This window comes from Trachypithecus francoisi, unplaced genomic scaffold, assembly GCF_009764315.1.
Source record: "Trachypithecus francoisi isolate TF-2019V2 unplaced genomic scaffold, Tfra_2.0 Lachesis_group0, whole genome shotgun sequence".
NCBI lineage: Eukaryota > Metazoa > Chordata > Mammalia > Primates > Cercopithecidae > Trachypithecus > Trachypithecus francoisi.
Genome location: NW_022681453.1, coordinates 175,691,320 through 175,716,777, shown reverse-complemented (window position 1 = coordinate 175,716,777; position 25,458 = coordinate 175,691,320). Strand labels below are relative to the sequence as shown.

At 37.5% G+C, this 25,458-nt stretch overlaps 1 protein-coding gene across 12 annotated transcripts in view; it reads left to right on the top strand.

Moving 5' to 3' along the window:
* NEK10 (NIMA related kinase 10) overlaps positions 1 to 24,415 on the top strand; it is a 273,507-nt gene extending 249,092 nt beyond the window's left edge. For 6 of the 12 annotated variants that reach the window (XM_033212839.1, XM_033212837.1, XM_033212841.1 and 3 more), the window contains 6 exons: positions 1,847 to 1,957; positions 14,597 to 14,705; positions 18,465 to 18,517; positions 18,600 to 18,655; positions 19,576 to 19,640; positions 23,167 to 24,415. In XM_033212839.1, the coding sequence (XP_033068730.1) occupies positions 1,847 to 1,957; positions 14,597 to 14,705; positions 18,465 to 18,517; positions 18,600 to 18,655; positions 19,576 to 19,640; positions 23,167 to 23,231 (459 nt within the window). In that variant the 3' untranslated portion in view covers positions 23,232 to 24,415. The remainder of the gene's footprint in view (positions 1 to 1,846; positions 1,958 to 14,596; positions 14,706 to 18,464; positions 18,518 to 18,599; positions 18,656 to 19,575; positions 19,641 to 23,166) is intronic. The other 6 variants (XM_033212845.1, XM_033212844.1, XM_033212842.1 and 3 more) reach the window with 2 other exon arrangements.
* The last annotated feature ends 1,043 nt before the right edge of the window (positions 24,416 to 25,458 follow it).

The window sequence follows — 25,458 nt, the reverse complement described above, 5'->3', positions numbered from 1 at the left end:
AAGTACACTGAAGTGCTTCAGTATCTCCCGAAGAGTCTTAGTTCCTCACTAATTAAACTTATTTAGACTCAAACACTAGGATCAAAGACACATTTTTTATTTTTTGAGATGGAGTTTCTCTCTCATTGCCCAGGCTGGAGTGCAATGGCACGATCTTGGTTCATCACAACCCCTACCTCCCAGGTTCAAGCAACTCTCCTGCCTCAGCCTCCCGAATAGCTGGGATTACAGGCATGCACCACCATGCCTGGCTAATTTTGTATTTTTAGTAGAGATGGGGTTTCTCCATGTTGGTCAGGCTAGTCTCGAACTCCTTATGTCAGGTGATCCGCCTGCCTCGGCCTCCCAAAGTGCTGGGATTACAGGCGTGAGCCACTGCACCCGGCCAAAGATACATTTTTAAAACATTTTCAACTGAATTATTTTCCTGTTTTATATAATTACAGTACTTCATAATGGGCCCTACATTCTACTGTGTTTGGGATGATGAAATGTTTTTATTTGGTCGTGCAATCAGTATTGTGAGCCCCTCCCTGTAGGCCCTATTCTTTGCTCTGCCATTATCTTTTATATGTCCTCCTGTCTCACAAAACTTGAGTAAATAGGATAAGGTAAGTTATGCTGCAAGAACAGTTACACCCTGAAATTCCTTGATTTGACACAATAGAGGTTTATTTCTTACTCAGTTCCAGTTGGGCTGCTCAGGTGGCCCTGTTCCTTCTTGTGGCTGCGTGGTCAGAATAGGATGGTAATGCAAGCTCCTTGCCGTAGGGAGGACAGAGGTGGAGAAAACACACTGACTTTGAATTGCCTTATCCTCAGAGTGACACACATCATTTTTATTGGTCAAAAGTAGTCACATGGTAGCAACTAAACCTGTAAGGGAGCCTAGAAAAGGTAATAATTATTTCTGATACATTCTTCTTTCTTTTGATCTGAGCTTTGAATTATATTCTTGTTTAACATGGAGATCTCTTACTGTCACATTTTCCTTTCCACTTAGCCATCTTTATTCTGACTGGTTCCTCTTTCTCTCCCTTCAAGTTCTCTCCATAATTTAAATAAAACCAAATATTATTTCCACTCTGAGACCCTTTTAATTCTGACCCAATTTCTTTTCTATTATCCTTCTTCTAAATGTCACTTCATCTTTCTGTGCTTTCCAGGACTTTTGATTTTCTTGTAGAGATCCAACCAATCATTTTTTTAATCCCCATTTTTTTTGTTACTATGTTTTCTAGGGTCCTACCATGACTTTCTACTACTCACTTACTAAATGTAACTCATCCTGGTCTGGTCTTAATATATACTAATCTATCCTCTCTTTCTTCTGGAATGATGGGTACCTAAATCTGACCTTACTACAGCTGAATTTTCAGGAGCACTCCCAGACAGGCATCTGACTGTATATACTACTAATGCAGATATGTGTTTCTTGGTCCAAAGTGTCAGATCCTGTAGTACCACGGCTACAGTGTTTGGCATGGTTCTGGCCATATTATAAGCACATCTGATAAAAGTGCATCATTCTGTGTCAAGGCTCTTCTTCACAAAATTCAATATACGTGTACAATTAACAAATAATTTGTTATATGAACAATAATATCAATCAACGAAGAAACGATAAATGGAAGCAGCCATTTGAAAAAGAGCAAAATAATATATTCCTTCTGAATTGCAGGGTAAGAAATTATAGCATCTAGTCATGCTACTTGCAGTAAAATTTAAATTCTTATGTCGTCCTATTGAGTGAATATTGTTACATGGGCCTTCAGTGAATGCTTTTTCAGTCAGCTATGTAGTGTTAACAATTTGTTTATAATGATTGTTTTCTTATTTTATGCAGCTTCCTCCAGCTTTGCACCACAATTTGAAAAGAAGGGTTATAGAGAGATTCAAGAAATCCCTCTTCGGCCAGCGTAGTAACCCTTGTAATTTGAAATCTGAAATTAAAAAGGTATGGTATTCTATATATAGGAATTCTTTTGCTGAAAATAACACATCATAAGAGGTACATTTTGTACCTCCTTTACTTCATTTTTTAAGCTCTATCCTCTATTAAAGTTTCTTATTGCTGCTTTGGATACTAAATTGAGGATATGTCTTTGCTTCTGATTTTCTCTATTTCTGTGGCCCCTGTTTTTAGATAATAAATAAAAATACTTTTTTAGTATTTTTGTATGCGTTCCTAAGAAAAAGTAATATTTAATTTGAAATGTGTATATTTTAGCCTCTTCTAGATGATTACATTCTGATATTTGATTAGAATAATCTTCAAGAAGCTCCAGCATTGAGATTTGTCACTCTGAAAAAGTCATTTATCCACCTGGGTCCATTGATTTTTATTATCTAGGAAAGCTGACTGAACTATTTCTAAGGTTCTTTCCATCTTAGGTATTCTACAGCCTTCTAGACCTTAGATACTAGCAGACATTTCTATACATACGTATAGAAACTAAACAAACAAAAAAAAAGACTAAATCCACTGGGCAGAAAGAAAATCGTTTACCTCTGGTTAACAAAACTTGATATTGGAAAATCCCTTTGTCCTGGTTGGTAGCCCTTTCAGTGCAGCCTCTGGAAGTGACCATAAGCTCCCCTGAAAGGCCCAAGGTACAAGCAATTCAGGCCCACCTACGTGAAGAGAATTAGTACCACTCCAATTTCATGTTTTTTAAAAAAGTTTTATCATATTTTTAAATGGTTAGCATAGTCATGCTGCCAGTGAACTTTTCCTTTAAGGTTTCACTTTCCCTTAATGCATCAAAGCTTAAGCATAAACTTACTCATTATTCAGAAAATATGATAGGCTCTTTGATAAGAAATGCAAACAGCATGCTTTAGCTTTGTTGTCTCACATCACTGGTATCTGCACATACACCAAAAACAGATGGGGGAAAAAGACACAGCTGCAGGTAAACAAAACACAAACCCTACTCCATCAGAGATTAGAGAGCAAGGTTTCTTTCCTGGGTTGTGTTGGCAAATAGGGCCAAGAAACAAAGCTAACCGAGATCAAAGCAGTAGAAGAGGCTTCAGATATTTATCTTATGATATTTATATATTGTATCATAATAAATACATTTTTAGAAGACAAAAGTTTAACTCTCCCATGAAAAGATAACATGTTGCTTGGTTTTTTATTCTTATTAAGGTCGTATAACCCTTATTCTTATTTTTTATTCTTATTAAGGTCAGAATAATCTGGTTTGTGCATAGACTTATTTTAACAGAAATCCTAGTGTTATGAGATGCAAGCATCTGCTACAAACTGTCTGAGACATAAAGGTAGCTTCAACTCCCACTGAGTGATTTTCCATCAGTGCTTCTCTTTTATTTTCTCTTTGATTACTTATATTTTTGGTTTTGCATCTCTTCCTCACTTTCTTTCCTCTCCTCATAGAGAAGATTTTGTTTGTTTGTTAAATTCCCCCACTCACTCCTTGTCTTCCTTCCTGTATATTGTGGCAGCATCTCTCATTAGGGCATTTACCTTCTGATACACCTCGTCTGGGAAAATTAAAACAGGAATTGATGAGGTGGTAGTGGATGTTAGGGAAGCATGGGTGAGAGAACCCTCAGGAATAGACTCATCCTTATTATTAACTTGTTTAAGAGGCAGGTTATACTCTCCTATAAAGACTGCCATGGTTCTCTTCTCTGATATTACAAGCTCATGGTGGTCTATGGGACATCTAGTATGGACCTTTAGGTAGGGAAAGGCTCTATATATTGTTTTAGGGCTTTAAAATTGGGGAAGGAGAACATTCTGCTCCCAGGTTCAGCTCATGATCAACAGAGGTGTGGTTCCATTCCTCTACAGGCAGCTTCAGGCTTGCACCATCTCCCCAAGAAGTTGGATGATAACTTCATGGGGTGTATCCTCCTAGTCAGAGAGGCAGGCCTCCTGTGTGCTAAAGAAATCTCCAGCTTGGGATGTTAAAACACTTCCTATTCTTTACCACCGAACTGAGAAAAATAGCTCTGACAAAAAAACCTTTCTTAATTTTCCCTGTCCAGAATTAATCTTACCTTTATGAGTGAAATCCACTTTTTCACCTGTATTATTGTGTTTTAAATAGCTTTTTATCTACCTTACATTTCTGTTTCCCCCAAAGTTAGTTGAGTGTGTCTTATTTATCTTTGATTCCCCAGGGCCTTGCACAGTGCCTGGCATGTGGTAGGCACTTAATGTTTAATAATTGGAGATAGGATGTATAATACATTAATATATATTCTGTATAATATATTATATAGTTGTTCTATTCTTTATTGGTATGCTGATAAAATATATTCATATATGTAGCTTTCCTGCCCTCATCTAAACTTAAATGAGAAGAGTTTGTGACCTCCATTTTTATCCCCTTTCTGGTGTAATCTTTTGATAGCAACAACTTTTGTTCATAAATGCATTTTTCATTTCCTGTATAACCATAGAGGAGTGGCCAATTAGCCTTTGACTGACACAGTCACCCCATACCAGGGCCATAGGAGCAGTAGGTGGTGACAGACCATAAATGCGCTTGATTTCCACCTTTCTCGCTGAAACTTCTAAAATCCATGGGCCCTGTGTCCCTAGTTTGAAGGAGCCATTATGGGATGATTGTGCCTACTTATTAATAGCCTAAGACCCAGAAGGATACAGAAGATTCAAAAAGTGCAAAAGCCCTTTTCTAAGAAGTTAAGCTCGTTATTTATATCTCACCTAAGCTGGTCTTCAATCCAGTCTGCTCAATCTTGGCTAGAATTGTGAGGGGAGTAAAGCAACCAACTAATTGTATAGGTATCTTTGGGAACTAGGATTTTCAGCATGGAGGAAAGGTGAAACAGAAACAAGATAGAAGAGATTAATTTAAATTGGAATTGGAAGTATCAGTATGAATGAATATGGGTTTCATGATAAATCTCATCTATTAAAAAATATACACATTTCCTAATATTTTCATTGAAATAGTCTAGAAACTAATCAAGTAGCAATGAGCTCCTCCACCCATGACTCCTTGGGGATATAGCTGATTTTGTTCTAGAGCAGGAACTGTACAAGATTAGACTGGAATATTTGGACATACAGATAGCATAGGAAGGATGGTATCAAGGACTACTGAGGGTATATCAAAAGTTCTCAGGAGTCAAATTGAAGAGGCTCCCACTGGCTATCTATGGGATAATTGGAACATCAATAAGAATAATAACCACAGTGGATTGGAAGCATTAAATAAGGTTTAAACCCAAGATGCTAAGTAACCAACTTAATATATTGAAAATTGTTTACATAGGAAAGAAGAAAGCTTTTATTCTGCCTTTCCTTTATGAATTATATCCCATGTTAACAAAATCATTGAGAGGGAAAGTTTCTCATTATAGAAGTACTTAAGCTAATAAGTGCCAAAGGGATAAAGAATATTCCCGTTTTGCATTCCCTATTGAAATGATAGCACCTAGATATGATCACCAATGGGGGTCAACGTCACGAGAAGGGCAATCAGGCATTATATGCCACCTGATGAGGGTGTGCAGCACTGTCTATGAAATATTCTTGCTAGAAGCTTGAATCTACATCTGATTAAGCCCGTAGATTAGAAGTCAGCAAATTACAGCCCTCAGGCCAATCATTTCTGATGCCTGTGTTTGTAAATAAAGTGTTGTTGGAACATAACCACAGAGGTTCACTTAATACTGTCTATGGCTGCCTTTGTTTACAGACAAAGTTGAATAGCGGTTACAGAGACCATATGGCTGGAACGCCAAAAATACTTACTGTCTGATCCTTTACAGAGAAAGTTTGTCAGTCTCTGCTCTGGATCTCGCTACCTACTGGCAGCAAATACAGGGGACAAGAGAACGTGTTTAATGACATCATGGGGATAATCAGCACAATCCAGCTAGGAAATCCATAGGAAAAGTGACCTGTTTTCTTCAATAAATAAATTTCAGGAAGAGGGGAGGAGGACAGAAGAAGGAAAGAAAAGGGAGAGAAAAAGTGTGGAGAAGAGGAGAGGGATTGCCTGTAAAGATCAAAGCATTTTAGGGAAAATAACCACTTGCAATATATGGAATTATTTCTTCCTGACTTAAACATAGAAACCCTAAAAATATTTGAAATAGGTGTTTACAAGAAAGTTGGGAAAATTAAAACATTGATTATATATTTGTTAGAGAGTCATGCACCACATAATGATGTTTTGGTCAGTGACAGATTGGATATATGACAGTGGTTCCACAAGATTATAATAACATAATTTTACTGTACCTTTTCTATGCTCAAGTATGTTTAGATACATTACCATTGTGTTACAGTTGCCTAGAGTATTTAATACAGTAAAATGCACAGTTTTGTAGCATAGGAACAACAGGCTCCTATTGCTCCTATAGCTAGCATATAGCCTAGGTGTGTAGTAGGCTGTACTATCTAGTTTTGTGTAAATACACTCTATGATGTTTGCACAATGACGAAATTGCCTAATGATGTGTTTCTCAGAACAGATTTCTGTTGTTAAGCCGTGCATGACACTGTTCAGGAATCATAACCTCTTAGGTGAGATAATTATATTGTGGTTTTGTTTTTTAAAAAGAATTCCATCTTTTTTAAAGAGCCATGCTGAAATATTATGGATAGTATGATATGTTGTACAGGATTTGCTTTCCAATTCTTGAGAGTGAGACAAGGTAGGAAGGGAAGTGGGGGAGATTTAAATGAAGCAAGATTGAACATATTTTAACTGGGTAATGGTTACGTGGAATTCATTGAATTGTTATCTTTACTTTTGTCAATGTTTGAAATTTTTTATAATAAAAATATTTATGAGTTTTTTGTTTGTTTTAGTGTATTCCAGGCTTCTCTTAGATCAATAATTGGGCATTAGCATTTTGAAAACAGCTCTCCCATCAAAGCTGCCAGTTAGAATTGGACAGGTTATGTTCTGTTCAAGAGCACCTGGATGAAGAGACTGACTGGGGTTGCGTCGTCTGGAAGAAATTTTTCTAATTTGCACTAAGACACAATAGGGGCTAGTTGGTTCTCTAGGAGTTGGATTAAGGTTTTTTTTTTCTCCCAGGTGATTCTAATTTGCAGCCAAGGGTGAGAATCAGTGGCCTGATAGGATCAGTGTTTCTCACATTTTATTGTGTATATCAGTCATCTGGGGATCTTGTTAATGTGTGGATTCTGATTCAGTAGGTCTGGGGAAGGGTGGAGATTGTGCTCTACCAATCATCTTCCAGGTGATGGCTGCTGCTGCTGCTAATCCAAGGACACGCTTTGAGTGGCAAAGCTATAAAATATAGTACCTGCCCACTGTTAACTTGTGGTATATCCAACAGGCTTGAGACTTTTTATTAGAAAGACAGATTGTCTAATAGGCCAAATATTTATCCAGATGCAATTGTATCCTGGACCCAAGATTCTGCATTTCTATCTAGTTCCTAGATGTTACTAATGCTGTAATTCTATAGATCACGCTTTTGATAAGAAAGCCCAGACAAAACCCAGTATTATTTTCCCTGTGTTATTACCCAGATTGCTTCCTGTAGGCATGGGCCTTTCTGACATTTCTATTTAGTTCCTAATCTCTGCTTCAATGCAGATCAGCAAGGTCAAGTTTGCTTTATTTGGCAGCTGGCACTTTCTTTCATTCCTCACTCCAGGTTTTCAGCTCTTTTCCAAGTAGGCAGATCGCTTAGGTCCTCAGACTTTAATTAATGGCTCTTTATGCATATAATAATCATGACTTAGATTTGCACAACTCTTATTAGGGCTCCATGGAGGCATTGTGAATCAGCAGTGCCCAGCAGCAACCTGTTTTGAACAAACTGAGAAGCTCCTATAGCAGGGCTCTCCTGCCCAGCCAGGTCAAGCCACCAATCACTCTTCCTTGACATCACCTTCAGTGTTGAGTTAAGGTCCTGGGAGGATGAGCTCCTGGTTGTAAGCAGTGTAGAACAGTGGTTTTCCAGTCTTCTTTTAGTTTTGGAATTTTCTGTTAGAACACAATCCTTGCTGGAAATGTAAACACCACAGCAACAAGAATACTTTTGGCAGAAAGGGGGTGAGGGTGAGGTGTACATCCCTGGGGCTTAGAAAGTGTGGTGGAGAGGGGCCGGGCGCGGTGGCTCAAGCCTGTAATCCCAGCACTTTGGGAGGCCGAGACGGGTGGATCACGAGGTCAGGAGATCGAGACCATCCTGGCTAATACGGTGAAACCCTGTCTCTACTTAAAAATACAAAAAACTAGCCAGGCGACGAGGCGGGCGCCTGTAGTCCCAGCTACTCGGGAGGCTGAGGCAGGAGAATGGCGTAAACCCGGGAGGCGGAGCTTGCAGTGAGCTGAGATCCGGCCACTGCACTCCAGCCTGGGTGGCAGAGCAAGACTCCGTCTCAAAAAAAAAAAACAAAAACAAAACAAAACAAAAAAACAGAAAGTGTGGTGGAGCCAGTGATGGGCCATGCATGTGTGGGTCCACATGCAAATGTACATTTGTGTGTGTATGTGTAAGAAAATAGTAAGTAGGAATACTATACATTTCTGTTAACGAAATGTCCCATAGAAAGCTAATAAAAACTCATATAGAGAAGCTATAGGTTAGAAAAGATTAAAAAAATTAGGCAATATGTTTTATCTTATAATAGTGCAGTTCAGTCAAAGAAGATAAGGAAAATCTGAGGGAAGTAAGACCAGAAGACTGGCGAGCGCAGAGTGATGAAATGTGTTGAAAATTTTCTCACTTCTGGCACCTAATTTTATTTATGTTTGGCTCAGTTTCCTTCCGAGTTCGACCTCAGTTCATTAGATTCCCCAATATTGTGTGTAGTTGTTCCACAGCAGGGATAACCCTATTTTATCATATGAAAAAGATGTAGTTTGGGAAATTTAATAAAGATTACATGTATAGTTTCTTTCTTTCTTTTTTTTTCTATTTAGGTTTTGCCTAAAAAGTACTATATTCTCAATTTTCTCAATTGACCAAATAAATGATAAAATTGCTCAATACTTTCTCAAAAACCAGTGTTTTTTGGTGGGGAGAGGTAGTAACAATGATACAGTCTGTTCTCCTTAATATATTTACTTAGTGTAGTTCAAAAGTACATTCAGTCATTTGCTCTTTAGAACTGTAGGTGTCTTTTCAGAGCAGGAGGGCCCTGTTATGTCAGCTCAGGAGACCCTTACACATTCTTTCAAACAGTTTGAATGCTAAAAAGGAGGAACAGCTATAAGCTGAATGCTCATGAGGCAAAAAAGGGCTCACACAACACTGGCATTGGACTACTGAACCATCTCGTGGCCTCATCCAGCCACTGGGGACTCTGCTTAAAGATGTTCTGCTGTACCCTCCATATTTCTACCTGCGGGGTGAACATTTACTTTGCCATCTGGCATGTCTGGAATCAGACTCATCACCTTCTCCTCCCTTCCTGTGTCCACGGTCAGTTTCCTTGAAAGCATCAGTTTTCCTTCAGCTCATTCTTTAAACCTTGTGCTTTTTCACCTGCTCTGCTTCATTTCTTTTACCCCCTAAGTCATTAATGCCTGAGTAGTCTGTAGTCTCTAAGGTTCTGACCTTTGAGGTAAGACAGCCCTAGCTTCTGGCCGTGGTTCTGCCCCTTAACAGGTATGTTTCTTGTGTAAATTACTTTCCTTCTCCATTTCCTTGTTTGTAAAAGGGGGTAATACTTGCCTTAGAAGGTAGTTGTAAGAATCAAATGTAATATCTAATGTGTCTAGAATGTTGTACGTATTCAATACATGTCCATTAGTGCTACTGTTGTTGTTAAACAAGAATATTCCATCTTCCAGATCCATTCCTTCCTTTGGTTGCCATCTAGTCCAAGCTCTGGGCCCTTCCCTCTCGCAATAGTGTCATAGCTTCTTTGCTGATTTTCTTGTTCTCCAGTCTATCTTGTCAGACTAATAGTTATTAAGCATTTTTTTATTAGCATACTCAAAAACCTTAGCAGATTCCTGTTGTCTGTCTCATCATCTAACTCGGGGATCCCACTTTCCAGGCCCCCCTTATTTGTAGGAGCCTCTTCATAGTCTGCCTGCATTCACCCTGATGTTCCCAACCCCACTTAAACTGTTTTGTGTATTGCATCCAGGATGAACTTTTCAAAACAGATCATGTCACACTCATACACACGCACACAACACAGAAAATCCTTAAGGAACTCAGTATAAAATTCCAAACTCAGGTCCAACTCCTGCCTTTCTGTTCACCCTCATCTCGTATCACTCTTGCCCCTTGCTGTCTCCACATCAGCCACCAGGCCCTTCCTAAAATGTGTTTATCTAGCATGCTGCTTCCTTCATAGTCTTGTACTTTTTGTTCTGCCTGTAATGTTCTTCTCACCCCATCTACTCATTCTTACAGCTCTTGGCATAAATGTCACTTTTTCATGGAAGGCTTTGCTGACTGAGTCAAATCTATCTGCTACCTCCTAAAACCACAAACCTATTTTTCAATGCATTTAGAACAGTTGCGGCCGGGCGCAGTGGCTCAAGCCTGTAATCCCAGCACTTTGGGAGGCCGAGACGGGCGGATCACGAGGTCAGGAGATCGAGACCATCCTGGCTAACCCAGTGAAACCCCGTCTCTACTAAAAAATACAAAAAACTAGCCGGGCGAGGTGGCGGGCGCCTGTAGTCCCAGCTACTCAGGAGGCTGAGGCAGGAGAATGGCGTGAACCTGGGAGGTGGAGCTTGCAGTGAGCTGAGATCCGGCCACTGCACTCCAGCCCGGGCGACAGAGTGAGACTCCGTCTCAAAAAATAAAATAAAATAAAATAAAATAGAACAGTTGCAATTTTACGTGTATCTAGGTGGATATTTCACAGACATATTTCTCCCTAAGTAGTTAGCGAACTCCAGGAGTATAATTTTTGGCCATCAGTGGGTTTTTTCATTGTTTGGATCTGTGCTTGGCACAAAATAATTGGTTAAAAATACTAAATTAATGAATGGAACTTGTTTTCCTCATTTCATCATGAATACGGGCATTCATGATGAAATGAAGAAATTCACAGAATCATGTCATCTCTCTTTCATCATTTTTCCATTAATATGCAATGCCTAACCTTTACCTCCAAGTTCCCTGCTACCTGGAACAACCACTTTGATTGCTATGATTTACCTAAATTTATCCTTCAAAGATCAGCTCCAGTGTTTCTTCTATAGAACTTCTTAAAAACACCGTGCTAGTCTTCATGAAGGACCCTTCTTTTTGTAAGTTTACAAATCATCATTTCATTTCACAGTTCATGATTTATTATATCATCCTATTTTTTCACATTATTATCCTGTTTTCCTAGTCAGATTACAAGTCTCACAGAAACCAGATCATTTCTGCATCCTGCTCAGATCATAAACCATGCTGTCCAACATATACTAGGGGGCAAAAAATTGTTTGCCAAAACAATATGTGTATCTAGAAATGGAACTGCAAAAAGTAGTTCTGGGAAGTTCCTAGAATGAAAGTCAGTGTATCTGGCATTCATCACAAAATGAATTTCAGTCCTTGCCTTCATCCGTGTGCCGATATCTCTAAAAATGTCCAGTTCTTAAGCTCAGTGAGACTACCAATGTGACATAAGCACTGGAAATCTCAAAAACTCCTCTCTTCGGGGTTTGAGATCAATGAAAAGGACTTGTCCTTGTCATCTTAAAATGGCAGTCTTGACCTCTCCAAGTCACAATTCACATAATTTTCTCTGAGGCTTTAAATGTCTTTCTGTCTGTGAAATATTTAGAATTCCAAGGTATAAACTTAATAAGTTAAGTAAGCTTTTTCTAATTAGGATGAGATTTTAGGCAGCCAATTACTCTTATGCTAAACCATACGAAAAATTCCATCTGAAGTCATTTGAAAGGTAATACCAGGAAATCATTTTCAGCATCACAAGACATTAAAAAGCTTAGTTGTAGCCACCTACAAGCTGGGATATGAGATATACAGAATGCTCAGGGCTACCTCCATGATACCTTACAGCACAGATGAGAAAGTTATTAAGTGTGTGACTATCAGGGTCTCCTGTATTACAGTATTTATAATCTTACAATCTTGTAAGATTACAAATGGGTTATATATTAGTCCGTTCTCAGGCTGCATGAAGAAATACCCAAGACTGGGTAATTTATAAAGCAAAAAGGCTCGACTCACAGTTCCACATGGCTGGGTAGGCCTCAGGACACTTACAATCATGGTGGAAGGCACGTCTTCACTGGGTGGTGGGAGAGACAATGAGTGCAAGCAGGGGAAATGCCAGACACTTATAAAACCATCAGATCTCGTGAGATCTCACACACTATCGCGAGAACAGCATGGGGGAAACCACCCCCATGATCTAATTACCTCAGTTATCAGTTATCACTGATAAGAATGGATATAATCACGTATTTTTTTCCTTAGAGGGTAGTAGGTGTTTGTCAACATGGAGACTGGGAGACCCATAAATTATTTGTATTTACAATATCCAAAGTACACTGGTGGAAAAAACTAGTTTTTAATTACCAATATAAAATATTTTAAGGTATAAATGCATAATGAGTACAATGAGGTACATATACAGCCTCATGAAGTTTTATGAACACATTTTCACCCATATGACCACCACCCACATCAATATATAGAATATTTCTAGCTCTGCAGAAGACCCCTTTGTACCTTTTCCTGGCCACATTACATCTCCTGCCACAATGTAATCATTACCTGATTTCTGTTACCCTTGGTTAGTTTTGTCTGATTGTATTAGTCCATTTTCATGCTGCTGATAAAGACATACCCAAGACTGGGAAATTTACAAAAGAGGTTTAATTGGAATTACATTTCCACGTGGCTAGGGAAGCCTCACAATCATGGCAGAAGGCAAGGAGGAGCAAGTCACATCTTACACGGATGGCAGCAGGCAAAAAGAGAGAGCTTGTGCAGGCAAACTCCAGTTTTTAAAGCTATCGGATCTTGTGAGACTTTTTCACTATCATAAGAACAGTACAGGAAAGACCCACACCCATGATTCAATTACCTCTCACCAGGCCCTCCCATGACACATGGGAATTGTGGGAGTTACAATTCAAGATGAGATCTGGGTGAGGACACTGCCAAACCATATCACTGATGATGAAAATTTATAAGAATGAAGTCATACACTATGTATTTTGTTTCTGGCTTCTTTTGTCCAACACTCAACCATGTTGCTATGAGTATCCATAGTTTGTTCTCTTTTTTTTATTGCTTTGCAGAATTCCATTGTATGAACACACCATAATATGTATCTATCCATTCTTTTCTCCATAGACAGTTGGGGTTTTCTCAGGTTTTAGTTATTATGAAAAAAAGGTGCCATGAATATTCTTATACATGTCTTTTGATGGGACATATGCACTTATTTCTCTCATATAAATCCTTAAGAGTGGGAATCCTGGGTCATAGGGTAGGCATATATAATTAAATTGTAGTGTATATTGCCAAATAGTTTTCTCAAGTGATTGAATAATGATGTATTTTAACTCATAAACAATGTATATGAATACAAGCTAACTACTATTGCATAGTACAAATTATGCCATTTGTTTCTGATTTATTATTATGAATTTATATTTTAAAAGTAACTTAGGCAATAAAACTTGGCCAGCCCAAGTGATAATTGGATTTAAAGGTGATAGGAGGTTGAAAAACATTTATGGTCTAAAATTATACTTGAAAAATTCAGCTTTATAGAAAGGCATTAAATGAATGAAACTTTAATAAATATTGTCATTTGGCAAATTACTCTTTCCTTCAGAGTGCTGGGAATTAATATTTGGAGATTAAAATTAATTAATAGTAATTTAGAAAAATGTATTAAGAAACTTATTTGGCCAGATGCAATGGCTCATGCCTGTAATCCCAGCACTTTGGGAAGCCGAGGCAGGTGGATCACCTGAGGTCGGGAGTTCGAGACAAGCCTGGCCAACATGGTGAAACCCCGTCCCTACTTAAAAAAAAAAATACAAAAATTAGCTGGGCATGGTGGTGGGCGCCTATAATCCCAGCTACTTGGGAGGCTGAGGCAGGAGAATCACTTGAGCATGGAGGTGGAGGTTGCAGTGCGCCGAGATCCTGCCACTTCACTGAAGCCTGGGTGACAGAGTGAGACACTGTTGCAGAAAAAAAGAGAAAAAGAAACCTACTTTCCTTGGTCAAACAAAAGGAATTATTCAAAGCAGATACATGCAAAAAATAGTGATTTGGGCTAAACGTATTGTTCTGTTGAATACTTGGAATTTACTCCTCCTATGCCTGATAAAAACAATATCTTGATGTCCCAGGTTCATGCCAGTATTTTTATATTCATTTTTCTTTTGCTCTCATAAGGCCATAAAGTATATTTTTTCATATGACCAGAGAATTGTCTAACTTGCTTTCCCTGTTACTTTGCTGCATCCAATTTATAAATTCTTTTGGAAAGAAGAAAATTATTTATTTATCTATTTACAAGGGAATGAAAAGCACAGAACACTAAATTTTCTGTGCGGAGACACAGGGAAATGAAAAACCCTACACAGAAGTCTCCTGTCATTTCCTTCTGAGTGTAAACTAAGACGTGATTTTGCTTTTTCTATTTCAGTTATCTCAGGGATCTCCAGAACCAATTGAGCCCAACTTTTTCACAGCAGATTACCATTTATTACATCATTCATCCAGTGGAAACAGCCTGTCCCCAAATGACCCAACTGGTAATATTGATCAACATGGGTAATCTGGCTTTCATGGAGAAACATATTGTTTGGATCAACAGCTATTTCTAAAAGATTATCTTCAATTTTTTTTTTAATAGAGCTTATTTTGATTATTTATGGCAATAGTTGGAAGACACATATGGTAGGAATCTAGAAATTCCCTGAGATTTATCTTACCCAGTTGTGGCAGCTTCCTTGATCATTTATTAATATGATAAACAAACAGCAGAATCTGTGTGGGTGAGTTGTATTTCCTTTTATTTCTTTTTCGCTTATCTGATGATGGGAAATCAAATTCCCTAAAGCATGCAGGGAGATAAAGAGCAAAATAAAGAGTTTAAATATTCAAAATAGAGAAACCTTGAAACTCACCTGAAGAATCCACATTAGACACATTGAATTTTTTTTTTCTTTTGCATAAAATTAACATAGGAAGGCAGTATAGCATAGGGACTTAAAGGCACGGATTCTGGAAATCTGGGTCCCTAGATTCAAATCTCGGCTAAACCATTTAGTAGCTGACTATGGGCAATTATTTAACCTCTCTGAACCCCAGTTTCCTTGCCTGTAAAATAGGGATAAATACTTGCATCATAAGGTTATAGTGAGGATTAGAGTAAAAATAAAAAGTGCCTGTCTATTAGTAGGGGCTCAGCATAATTGAACTCTTCTTGTCATATGTGAATTCTAAGAGGAAGCTTTCAAGCTACTCTGAGGTTTCAGTACTCCTAAATAATTTTTTAATCTTTATAAACGGTAGCCATGTCACTTGGAGGAGTGGATAGAAGTGAAGATTTTACAGTTAAATGAAGACTTGCCATCTCTTTAGCTTGGAAAAAATGCTCAATTTTGTTGTGCTTTTGTTGTTGACTGAATGAATTACTTCATGAATTAATTGACAAACTGTCCTTTGGTCTTCTGGTATAAAGCTAACCCCTATGTATGCATAATTTTATTTAAAACAATCTCTGAGAAATCCAAGATAAAATGTTGTTTAAAGTCATTTACTTTAAAAGCATTTCCAAGACAGGGAAGTTTGTCTTCAGGCCAAACTTCTCCTCATCATAGAAACTCTGATGAAATGAAGAACTTTGATAAAAGTCTCTCAAAAACCTGAGGGTGAGTTGGCAAACTCCTCCCAGGGCAGCTGGATGCCCCACCCCAGAGCTGATTAGGCGTGGCCCTTGTCACAGCAGGCTGGGCAAAAGCAAAAACAGCAGAGCCTACTGGTACTGTGGCCTTTAAAAATGAGCCACCAGTACTCACATTTTCATGTCTCTTCTTGACCCTAAACCCATTCTGTCTTCTCTACTTGAAGTGGCAGAGAGCTCCTGGGCCTCTACATGTCAGTGTTGATTGGTTTGAGTGAAAGCTGGTCAACACGGCTTTGGGTGGCATCGGAGTGGGTTAAGGTGCTAGTGTACCAAATTCTGATCAACCATCATAAAGTCTGTACAGCAAGACAATCTTAAGCAAAAAGAACAAAGCTGGGGGCATCATGTTACCTGACTTCAAACTATACTACAAGGCTTTAGTAACCAAAACAGCATTAACTGGTACAAAAACAGACACATAGACCAATGGAACAGAATAGAGAACTCAGAAATAGGACCATCCATCTGGAACCTTCTGATCTTTGACAAACCTGACAAAAACAAGCAATGGGGAAAGGATTCCTTATTTAATAAATGCCGCTGGGAGAACTGGCTAGCCACATGCAGAAAATTGAAACTGGGCCCCTTCCTTACACCTTATACAAAAATTAATTCAAGATGGATTAAAGATTTAAATGTAAAACCCAAAATTATAAAAACCCTAGAAGAAAATCTAGGCAGTACCATTCAGGACATAGGCATGGGCAAAGATTCCATGACAAAAATGTCAAAAGCAATTATAACAAAAGCAAAAATTCACAAATGGGACCTAATTAAAGAACTTCTGCACAGCAAAAGAAACTATCATTAGAGGTTACAGACAACGTACAGAAAGAGAGAAAATTTGTGCAGTCTAACTATCTGACAAAGGTCTAATATCCAGAATCTGCAAGGAACTTAAACAAATTTACAAAAAAAGCAACCCCATTAAAAAGTAGGCAAAGGACATGAACAGACACTACTCAAAGGAAGATGTGGCAGAGAGCTCCTGGGCCTCTGGAGCTCCTTATGTGGCCAACAAACATATGATAAAAAGCTCAACATCACTGACCATTAGAGAAATGCAAATCAAAACCACAATGAGAAACCATCTTGTGCCAGTCAGAATGGCAATTATTTAAATGTCAAGAAACAACAGATGCTGGCAAGGCTGTGGAGAAATAGGAATGCTTTTACACTGTTGCTGGGAATGTAAATTAGTTCAACCATTGTGGAAGACAGTGCAGCGATTCCTCAAAGACCTAGAACCAGAAATACCATTTGACCCAGCAATCCCATTACTGGGTATATACCCAAAGAAAAAAAATCATTCCCTTATAAAGATACATGCACACATATGTTCATTGCAGTACTATTCACAATAGTAAAGACATGGAATCAACCCAAATGCCCATCAATGATAGACTGGATAAAGAAAATGTGGCACATATATGCCATGGAATATTATGCAGCTATAAAGAGGAATGAGACATGGATGGAGCTTTGCAGGGACATGGATGGAGCTGGAAGCCATTATCCTCAGCAAACTAACATAGGAACAGAAAACTAAACACCAAATGTCCTCATTTATAAGTGGGAGCTGAACAATGAAAACAGATGGACACAGGGAGGGGAACAACACACACTGGGGCCTGTCGGGGTGGTGGAGTGGGTGAGGGGAGGGAAAGCATCAGAATAAATAGCTAATGCATGCTGGGCTTAATACCTAGCTAATGAGTTGACAGGTGCAGCAAACCATCATGGCACATGTTTACCTATATTACAAACCTGCACATCCTGCACATGTATCTTGGAACTTAAAATTAAATTAAATTTAAAAAAATAAAAAGTCTGGCCAGCCCTTATAAGCATATTATATATGCTTATACATTATATATATAATATATAATATAATAGCCATTATAAGCATATGATATATGTTTATAATATAAATATACATATTATATATGCTTATAATATACAGATGTTGGAAAGCTGTAGGCAAGAGGATGACTTGAGCTCAGGAATTCAAGACCAACCTGGGCAACATAGTGAGACCCTATCTTTACAAGATGATGATGATAAATAATAATAATAGTAATAATAAACATTTTAAAAGTCTTCCGGCAATAAATACATTTTTTCGCTCTAGGCAGTTATATGAAAGGATCAGATCTTTGCTGTCTTTCACATCTATATCTGCCTCCCTGTAAGAATCCATTTTCTTTCCAATGTATATTTATTCTTCTTGTCCTGTGGATTAGGGAGAGTTTCTTAATCAGAAAACACCCATCAGGTAATTTGCATTTGGAATCACCCCTCAATTGCCCTTAACACACACACACACACACACACCTCTAACTTAATTGGACACTATGAGCAATGCCCCTTAATCTCCATATATCATTTTATGATGGCCATGCCCAAGGAAGTCAGCTATTAAAGAAAGAAAAGGAAAACATTTGAATATTCAAAGCCAAGGCAGATGCTTTGGAATTTGCTTGTTCCATCTTTATCATGAAGAAGTTGACCTGTTTGCCCTGGGGTTGAAGTCATAATTGCCAGGATAGAATAAGAAAATGTGAACCCAAATGTCAGACTTTCCATAGTTTATCTTTTTCAGGCTTACCAACCAGCTTTGAATCGGAGGAAGGAATAACATATGAACAGATGCAGGTGAGGTTTTTGCAGTGTCTCTGAATGATTTTATTTTGTTGCTTTTAATTCAATACTAACCTGATTTTTTAAAAAAATTTAGACTGTGATTGAAGAAGTCCTTGAGGAAAGTGGCTATTACAATTTTACATCTAACAGGTAAGAACTAGAGTTTACTTTCAATTGTGAAAGATGAATTGAGGTCATCAGATGTTAGATCTAATTTCTCTATCCTTTATTCCAGAGGTTTTTTTTTTTTTTCCAATTTTATTGTAAATCCTTTTATAAAATATCTTTGCTTAGACTAGATACATCTATAAGTAGAATATATGTGCCCATCTTTTGTGTGCACACAGTTGCTGTATTCTCAGTTGAAACAAAAGGGTGATTGCTTAGTAGAAATTTATTCCCATAAAAAAATAAACATAAGTAAATGGAAAAGCATTTCCAGATTGGTTTTTAAAAAATTAAATATTTGTTTGTCTCATTCTAGAAGAGCTGAAAACTCACTCCTATCACTTAAATCTACCCACTATTTGCACAGAAGGCTAGGGACAAAGTGCAACTGAACAAAGAATCATTTCTTGTGAATTTAAGATATATTTGTGGAGAAGAGACTTTGCTATTATATGTTGCCGTTTGTTTACCCTAAATAAGAAACCTCCATTTACTGGAGCTGTATGTTATCTTCCAATATACCTATTATTGGTGTTCTAAGAATATAGGCTATTTTATCAATTGCATCAATTTTTATAATTTTACTTTTGGAAATAGTGTTGGCAAAACAATTTGAGTACAATTAGTTTACTAAGAAGTTATTCAAGAAAAGTTTTATAATCAAGCAAATTAGTATTATAAGTGATTGGAGGCTGCCCACTGGGGAAATCTAAGAGCTGGTATAGAACATGTACCAGGACCATCCCACACAGAAGAGTGAGAGAGCTGGGGTATTTATCTTAAACTCCAATTTCCATCAGTCGTTGTTTAAGGCCTTTCCCTAGGAAGTGTTAATTCCCTGTTTTTTTTGTTTTGTTTTGTTTTTGTTTTTGTTTTCTGGCCTTTTGTAAATATGAACAAAGAAGACTCCAGGGGTCAGATAAATCTTCAGGAAAAGAAATGCAGGTATTTCTTTATCGAAATGCAGGTATTTCTTTATTGAATTCCTTTATGTATTGGCAGGTAGAAATCTGCCAGCATGCTTTGAAGTGGAATCGATAGGGGTATGGGCGTTTACAGTGTCTGCTACACAGGAATTGTCTCTTGACTTACCTAAAGAGCCTACTCATAGCTGAGTCATCAAATTGATTGCAGGTACCCACACACACTCTCTATATGGAGGAGTTGTTTTAGGAGGCATAGTCCTTTGGAGTATATTCTCTCAAGTGGTCTTTTATGCCTGGAGGAACTACCTTCCTTTTCAATTATTGAAGCTATTTTCTGACCACTATTTAAATTATTCCAGAAGTCTTTACCAAAGATGACTACTAACAACGGGAAGAGAAAGAGGGCTCAAGAACATCCTGTTAAGGTCATTATATAGAAATTAGATTCTTTTTTAATGTTAGTTCAGTCTCCAGTGTTTCTTCTCCTTTTTCTTCTTCTCCCATTTCAAGGAGTTTTTCTTATGAATCACAAAATTATTCAACTACTTGCTCTTTCAACTTGATAATAGAGTTTCAAAATACTGCCTTTATAAATGTAGTTCTGTTGTGATTTGTAACTGCAGAGGAACGATGAGTAATTCTCATTTTCTAAAGATATATTGTTAATAGAAATTACCACAACTACTCTCCTCCCACCATCCCTGGAGAGATTTTTGAATTTTCATTTTCTATTCAAGGGCTGAGTATATACAGCCTTTCATGGATAGTATGAATGTTTCTGTTTTTAACTCTGAGCCTTATTATTTCAGGTGCCCTTGGCTTGTACTGGGGCAAAGATCACTCTTGTCATTTTATCGGCATTTCCTCAGAGACTTGGGATCATGGGCAAGGAATGTCTTCATATTTTTTGCAGAAAATCATTTAAATATCAAGGAAAACTAAGTGTGCAAGGAACTTACGGAAGCTCTTACAAGAACTTTTATTTTCCCTTTATTAAAAAATATTTAAGTCTTATTTTGGAATTGATCATTATTCTTTTTCAATTCTACTTTCATTAGGTTTTAAACAGATCTAGTTCCAAAGACACACTGCTTTATTAAAAGACACGCAAATTTTCTTATTATGATAAACAGATAATAGGATGCCTTATAACAAAGGCAAAAAATTATTCAGTTATATTTGTAATTGTGAATATAATATGAAGGTATTATATTCATACCTTGGAACAGTCAAGTTTAAGCAATGTAAGTTGGGTATTACATTAAATTTCCTTAAAGTCCTCTAAATTAAAATGAATCACATTTAAAAGTCCATATATCCATGGTATTCCCTTTTTGGCTCCTTCCTTCCTTCCTTCCTTTCTTTCTTTCTTTCTTTCTTTCTTTCTTTCTTTCTTTCTTTCTTTCTTTCTTTCTTTCTTTCTTTCTTTCTTTCTTTCTTTCTTTTTTTTTGAGATGGAGTCTTGCCCTGTTGCTCAGGCTGCACTGGAGTGCAATGGTGCAATCTCGGCTCACTACAAACTCCACCTCCTGGGTTCAAGCGATTTTCCTGACTCAGCCTCCTGAGTAGCTGGGATTACAGGCGCCCACCACCAGACCTGGCTAATTTTTGTATTTTTAGTAGAAACGGGGTTTCTCCATGTTGGTCAGGCTGGTCTTGAACTCCTGACCTTAGGTGATCCAGCTGCCTTGGCCTCCCAAAGTGCTGGGATTACAGGCATGATCTACCACACCCGACCCCCTTTTGACTTCTAATAGCAATGATAGAACACATCTTGGGAGAAAAACTCTCCAGAATTTGCTTGTAAAAATAACCCTTGTTTGTGCCTAAAGCCATTGTTTGTTTACTAGTGTTCCAAAATAATTCTCAAGAAATAAGTCAGGCTTAAATTAGAAGCACCTAATAATCCATAAACTGTAAATAACACATAACTCCAAGTACAAATCAGATTATCTGGCACTGTCATGCTTTTTTCCACAGTCAAAGGATGGAGGATGCTAAATGTCACAGCATATGTAGAGGTATTTAGAATCAGTATTTAGAATTAGTAGACTGCATTTTTTTCCCCAATAGGTTTCATAGAATGGGCAATATTATCAAAGATGTCAATACATAGTCTCTGAAAAATAAAGTTTCATGGCCACATATATTTGGGAAACTCAGAATGTACAATTTTTTGTTTTTGGAGAATGTTGACACCTATTACTGTGTTCAAGACTCTGAGACGTACTATAGGAAAGAAACCTGTTGACCTTGTTTGTTGACCTCAGTGTTTTCCTCACTCTTTACGTGAACACAATTGAGGAAAGCTGTTTTAGCTATGTGGCTGGAAATGGGGAACACTGTTTTCACTCCTTTACCACGGTCTACCCAGATCTCTGTTGTTCTCATTGACATGGTCATCATTGTCATCATCACCATTGCAAAATTTGTTCTTAAATGAATTAAGCACCATGCCGAGAAAGTTACATACATAATTCCTGTGTTCTTCAAGTTTACAATTTAAGACTATCAGTTTGAATAGTACACACATCATCTAGCCAGCCACTCACTCAAGGATTAATTCAAGAGAAGGTACATTTTTGGCTTAAATTACGGGTTTATATTTAGTTAAGGAAGACAATAGAGAGGTGCCATTTTCAGGCTGAAAGTCTCAGGATAAAGCCATTATCTATCTGTTAGCTATCTTTGAGGAAGATTTCTGGAACTGTTGAAATCGTGAGGAGACTTCTTGGACAGTTAGGAAGAATGTCTCAGGCATAAAATGCTGCATTAGGAAAAGAAAATGTAACTGGAACAGAAATGGCAGCAAGGACCTGACTGAGGTGGGCTATTTCTCATTTCTGGGCTTCTGGGAAAAAGGGAGCGAGGACTGAGTTGGAAGCAAGAAAGCTGTGTAAAGAAAATTAAAGAAGGTCAAAAAGCCTTGGCCAGCCTCACAGGTCTTCCCAAAGCAGGCTCTATTTTTGATCATTTGCATGGTTGTGTGATAAATTACATTTCACATACATAAGCATTTAGCTTGCTTACCAGGAGGATACAACTTAATGTGTCTTAATTTTATCATTGTTGTTTGTGAGGATAAAATCATCCGAGTTATGAATAAACAGATGATGAGCATATCATCTGTATGAATATACTTGAGTATTACATTAATATTTTATTTTTAATAATAAAATATATGTTGAGAAATAACAATATACAAGAAATCTACATTGAATCAACTTGAATTACTTTATTTCCCCTATTGACTGATAAGCGTGTAAAATAGTTATTTTAACCTACACAGGTATTCAAATATACAAGCTACTTTGAATGAGTATTTGTTTTTCTACTACAAAGTGTTATCAGTTCCTATTGAGTTCATAATTTGAGAAAGGTCTTGTTAGCACCAGGCTTCAGGCAAAGGCAGCTTTCTAAAAATGTTCCCATCCTAACAAAAATAATCATCTTTTTATGTACTGTGATTTATTTACTCTTATGCCTGAGCTCCAGTTTTTGAAATTAAATGTATGAACTAAAATATTTGTAACTATAGAGAATTCTTTCTACTTCTGAATCTTATAGGTATCATTCCTATCCATGGGGGACCAAGAATCACCCAACCAAAAGATGAAAATGCTGCATTTTGAGTGGACTTGGTTTTCTCAGTGAAGTTCAAGTTCTGGACTCCAGCCACTATTGCAAGATGCCCAAGGATTGGGTGCTGCTAGAGGGAGGGAGTGGAAAAGACCAAGATGCCGTGGGCCTGCGGGGCGTCTTTCTGGGGGTCCTGTGCTGGAGTATATGACAGCCGCAGTGCCTGAGGGCTTCATTGCCAGAACACATTATATACAGGATGGCAGAGCTGTCAGTGTGCTGCTGGGAGAAAATGTTGCAAAATTCATCTTTGCGGGGGTGGGGGGAAAACCCAAAAACAACAACAACAAAAAACGCTCTTACAGAATTTTCCTCAACATTAAAAAAAACTTGTCATATTTTTCAAAGGCACATTTGATACTCAGAATTGCTAAAAGTATATTTAAAGGCATCTAGCCTTCCATATGTAAAAAATATTTTAGATAAAGACAGTTGCAGGACTCAGAATAATATATTGGGTTGATTCACTGTATCCTCCATTTTTATCTTTAAAGAAATTCAAAATATGTGATTGATTTTTTTTTTTTTTTTTTTAATGGATGGGTTGGTTCTCACCTAACCACTTGGGTGCTGGTAGTCTTGAACTGTGATACAGTGTAGACAGTATTTGTAACCTTGCACACCCTCTGGGGGCAACTGTCAAACTGTCAGATTTAAGTTAGACTAATAGAATATATTGTTATACAGTGTGTGTATATGTACATACATGAGGGTGGAAGGAGAGAGGTGTTGATTAGAGTAATGCTTTGCTGCTAATCAAACTTATGGTATTTTTAGAGCACTTTGAAGGGTTCATAGAATCTATGAAAAAAATGCATTATTCCTCATCCTAAATCCCTCCTTATTACAATTACCTAAATTGCTTATGCATTGTTATTGTTTGGGAATTTGAAATGAAAATAAGTCCCTTTTTTACTCATTCAGACAGCTCAATGAAAGAGAAATCAGAATGCCAAACTGTGTATCATCCTTTTTGCAGGAGAATTATGATGAAAATCTACTAGATTCTCATTGGGCTTAAACTCCTTCTCTTCAGTCAGCTTCTTAAAACTCTGGTGTGATGACAAGAAATGCCCTCATTGCCAAATCTGTCTACACTTCTAGCTACCTAAAGAGCAATTTATTCTACATAATTAGTAATCTGAAAGTTGAAATTATACTTTTTATTTACTTTTCATGGAGTTCTGTCATCTTTGTTTACATTGATTTTTTTTAGTATGATTGAATCGATTTTAGTTCAATATATTTACAGTGCTTGAAAGACTATAACCTTTCTGTATAGTATGAAAATCTACACTATTTTTTAAATGAGCATATTTAATACTTAAATTACATCCAAATTCCCTTTAATCATACACTAATGCTTTTGAAGATTGTCAATGGATCTTTCTTTAAGCCAAAATAATAATTACAGATACACTGTAATGTAAGATAATAGATGCAAATACAGTAATGAAAGTTTCAGTTTCAGCTTTTAAACCAATTATCCATATGTAAAATTCATAAACAAAATCAAAAATGCTATGATATTGATTTACCCAGGCAAAATTTTATTTCTGTTCCAAGTTAATTTGAACCTGCACTAAAATTCTTTATATCTTTCAATGTATGGAAGGGGCACATTTCTTCTTCATGCAGGAAGCACAGGCCTAGAGAGGCACAAATTCTAATTGTGGGGTGAGAGTTTGAAATCAAGTTCTTTCCCAAATGGTAATATATAGTAAACAGAATTTAGGAAAGAATAGTATTCAAAAGGCATACCATGGTAAGAGAAGAGAAATGGTTTACTTGAAGGTGCTTTAAAGTGCATATAGTTGGCTTATTTTCCATGTAACTCTTTTTTTTTATTTTTATTTTTTAGACAGAGTCTCTGTTGCCCAGGCTGGAGTGCAATGGTGAGATCTTAGCTTACTGCAACCTCCGCCTCCTGGGTTCAAGCAATTCTCCTGTCTCAGCCTCCCTAGTAGCTGGGATTACAGGCATGTGCTACCACACCCAGCTAATTTTTATATTTTTAGTAGAGACGGGGTTTCACCATGTTGGCCAGGCTGGTCTCAAACTCCTGACCTCAGGTGATCTGCCCACCTTGGCCTCCCAAAGTGCTGGGATTAGAGGTGTGAGCCACTGTGCCCAGCTATTGCTTGTAACTCTTTTAGGTGATAAGAATGGGCATTTATTATGCTAGAAGTCCGTGAAAGTTAAGCAGAAGCTGTCCTTTTC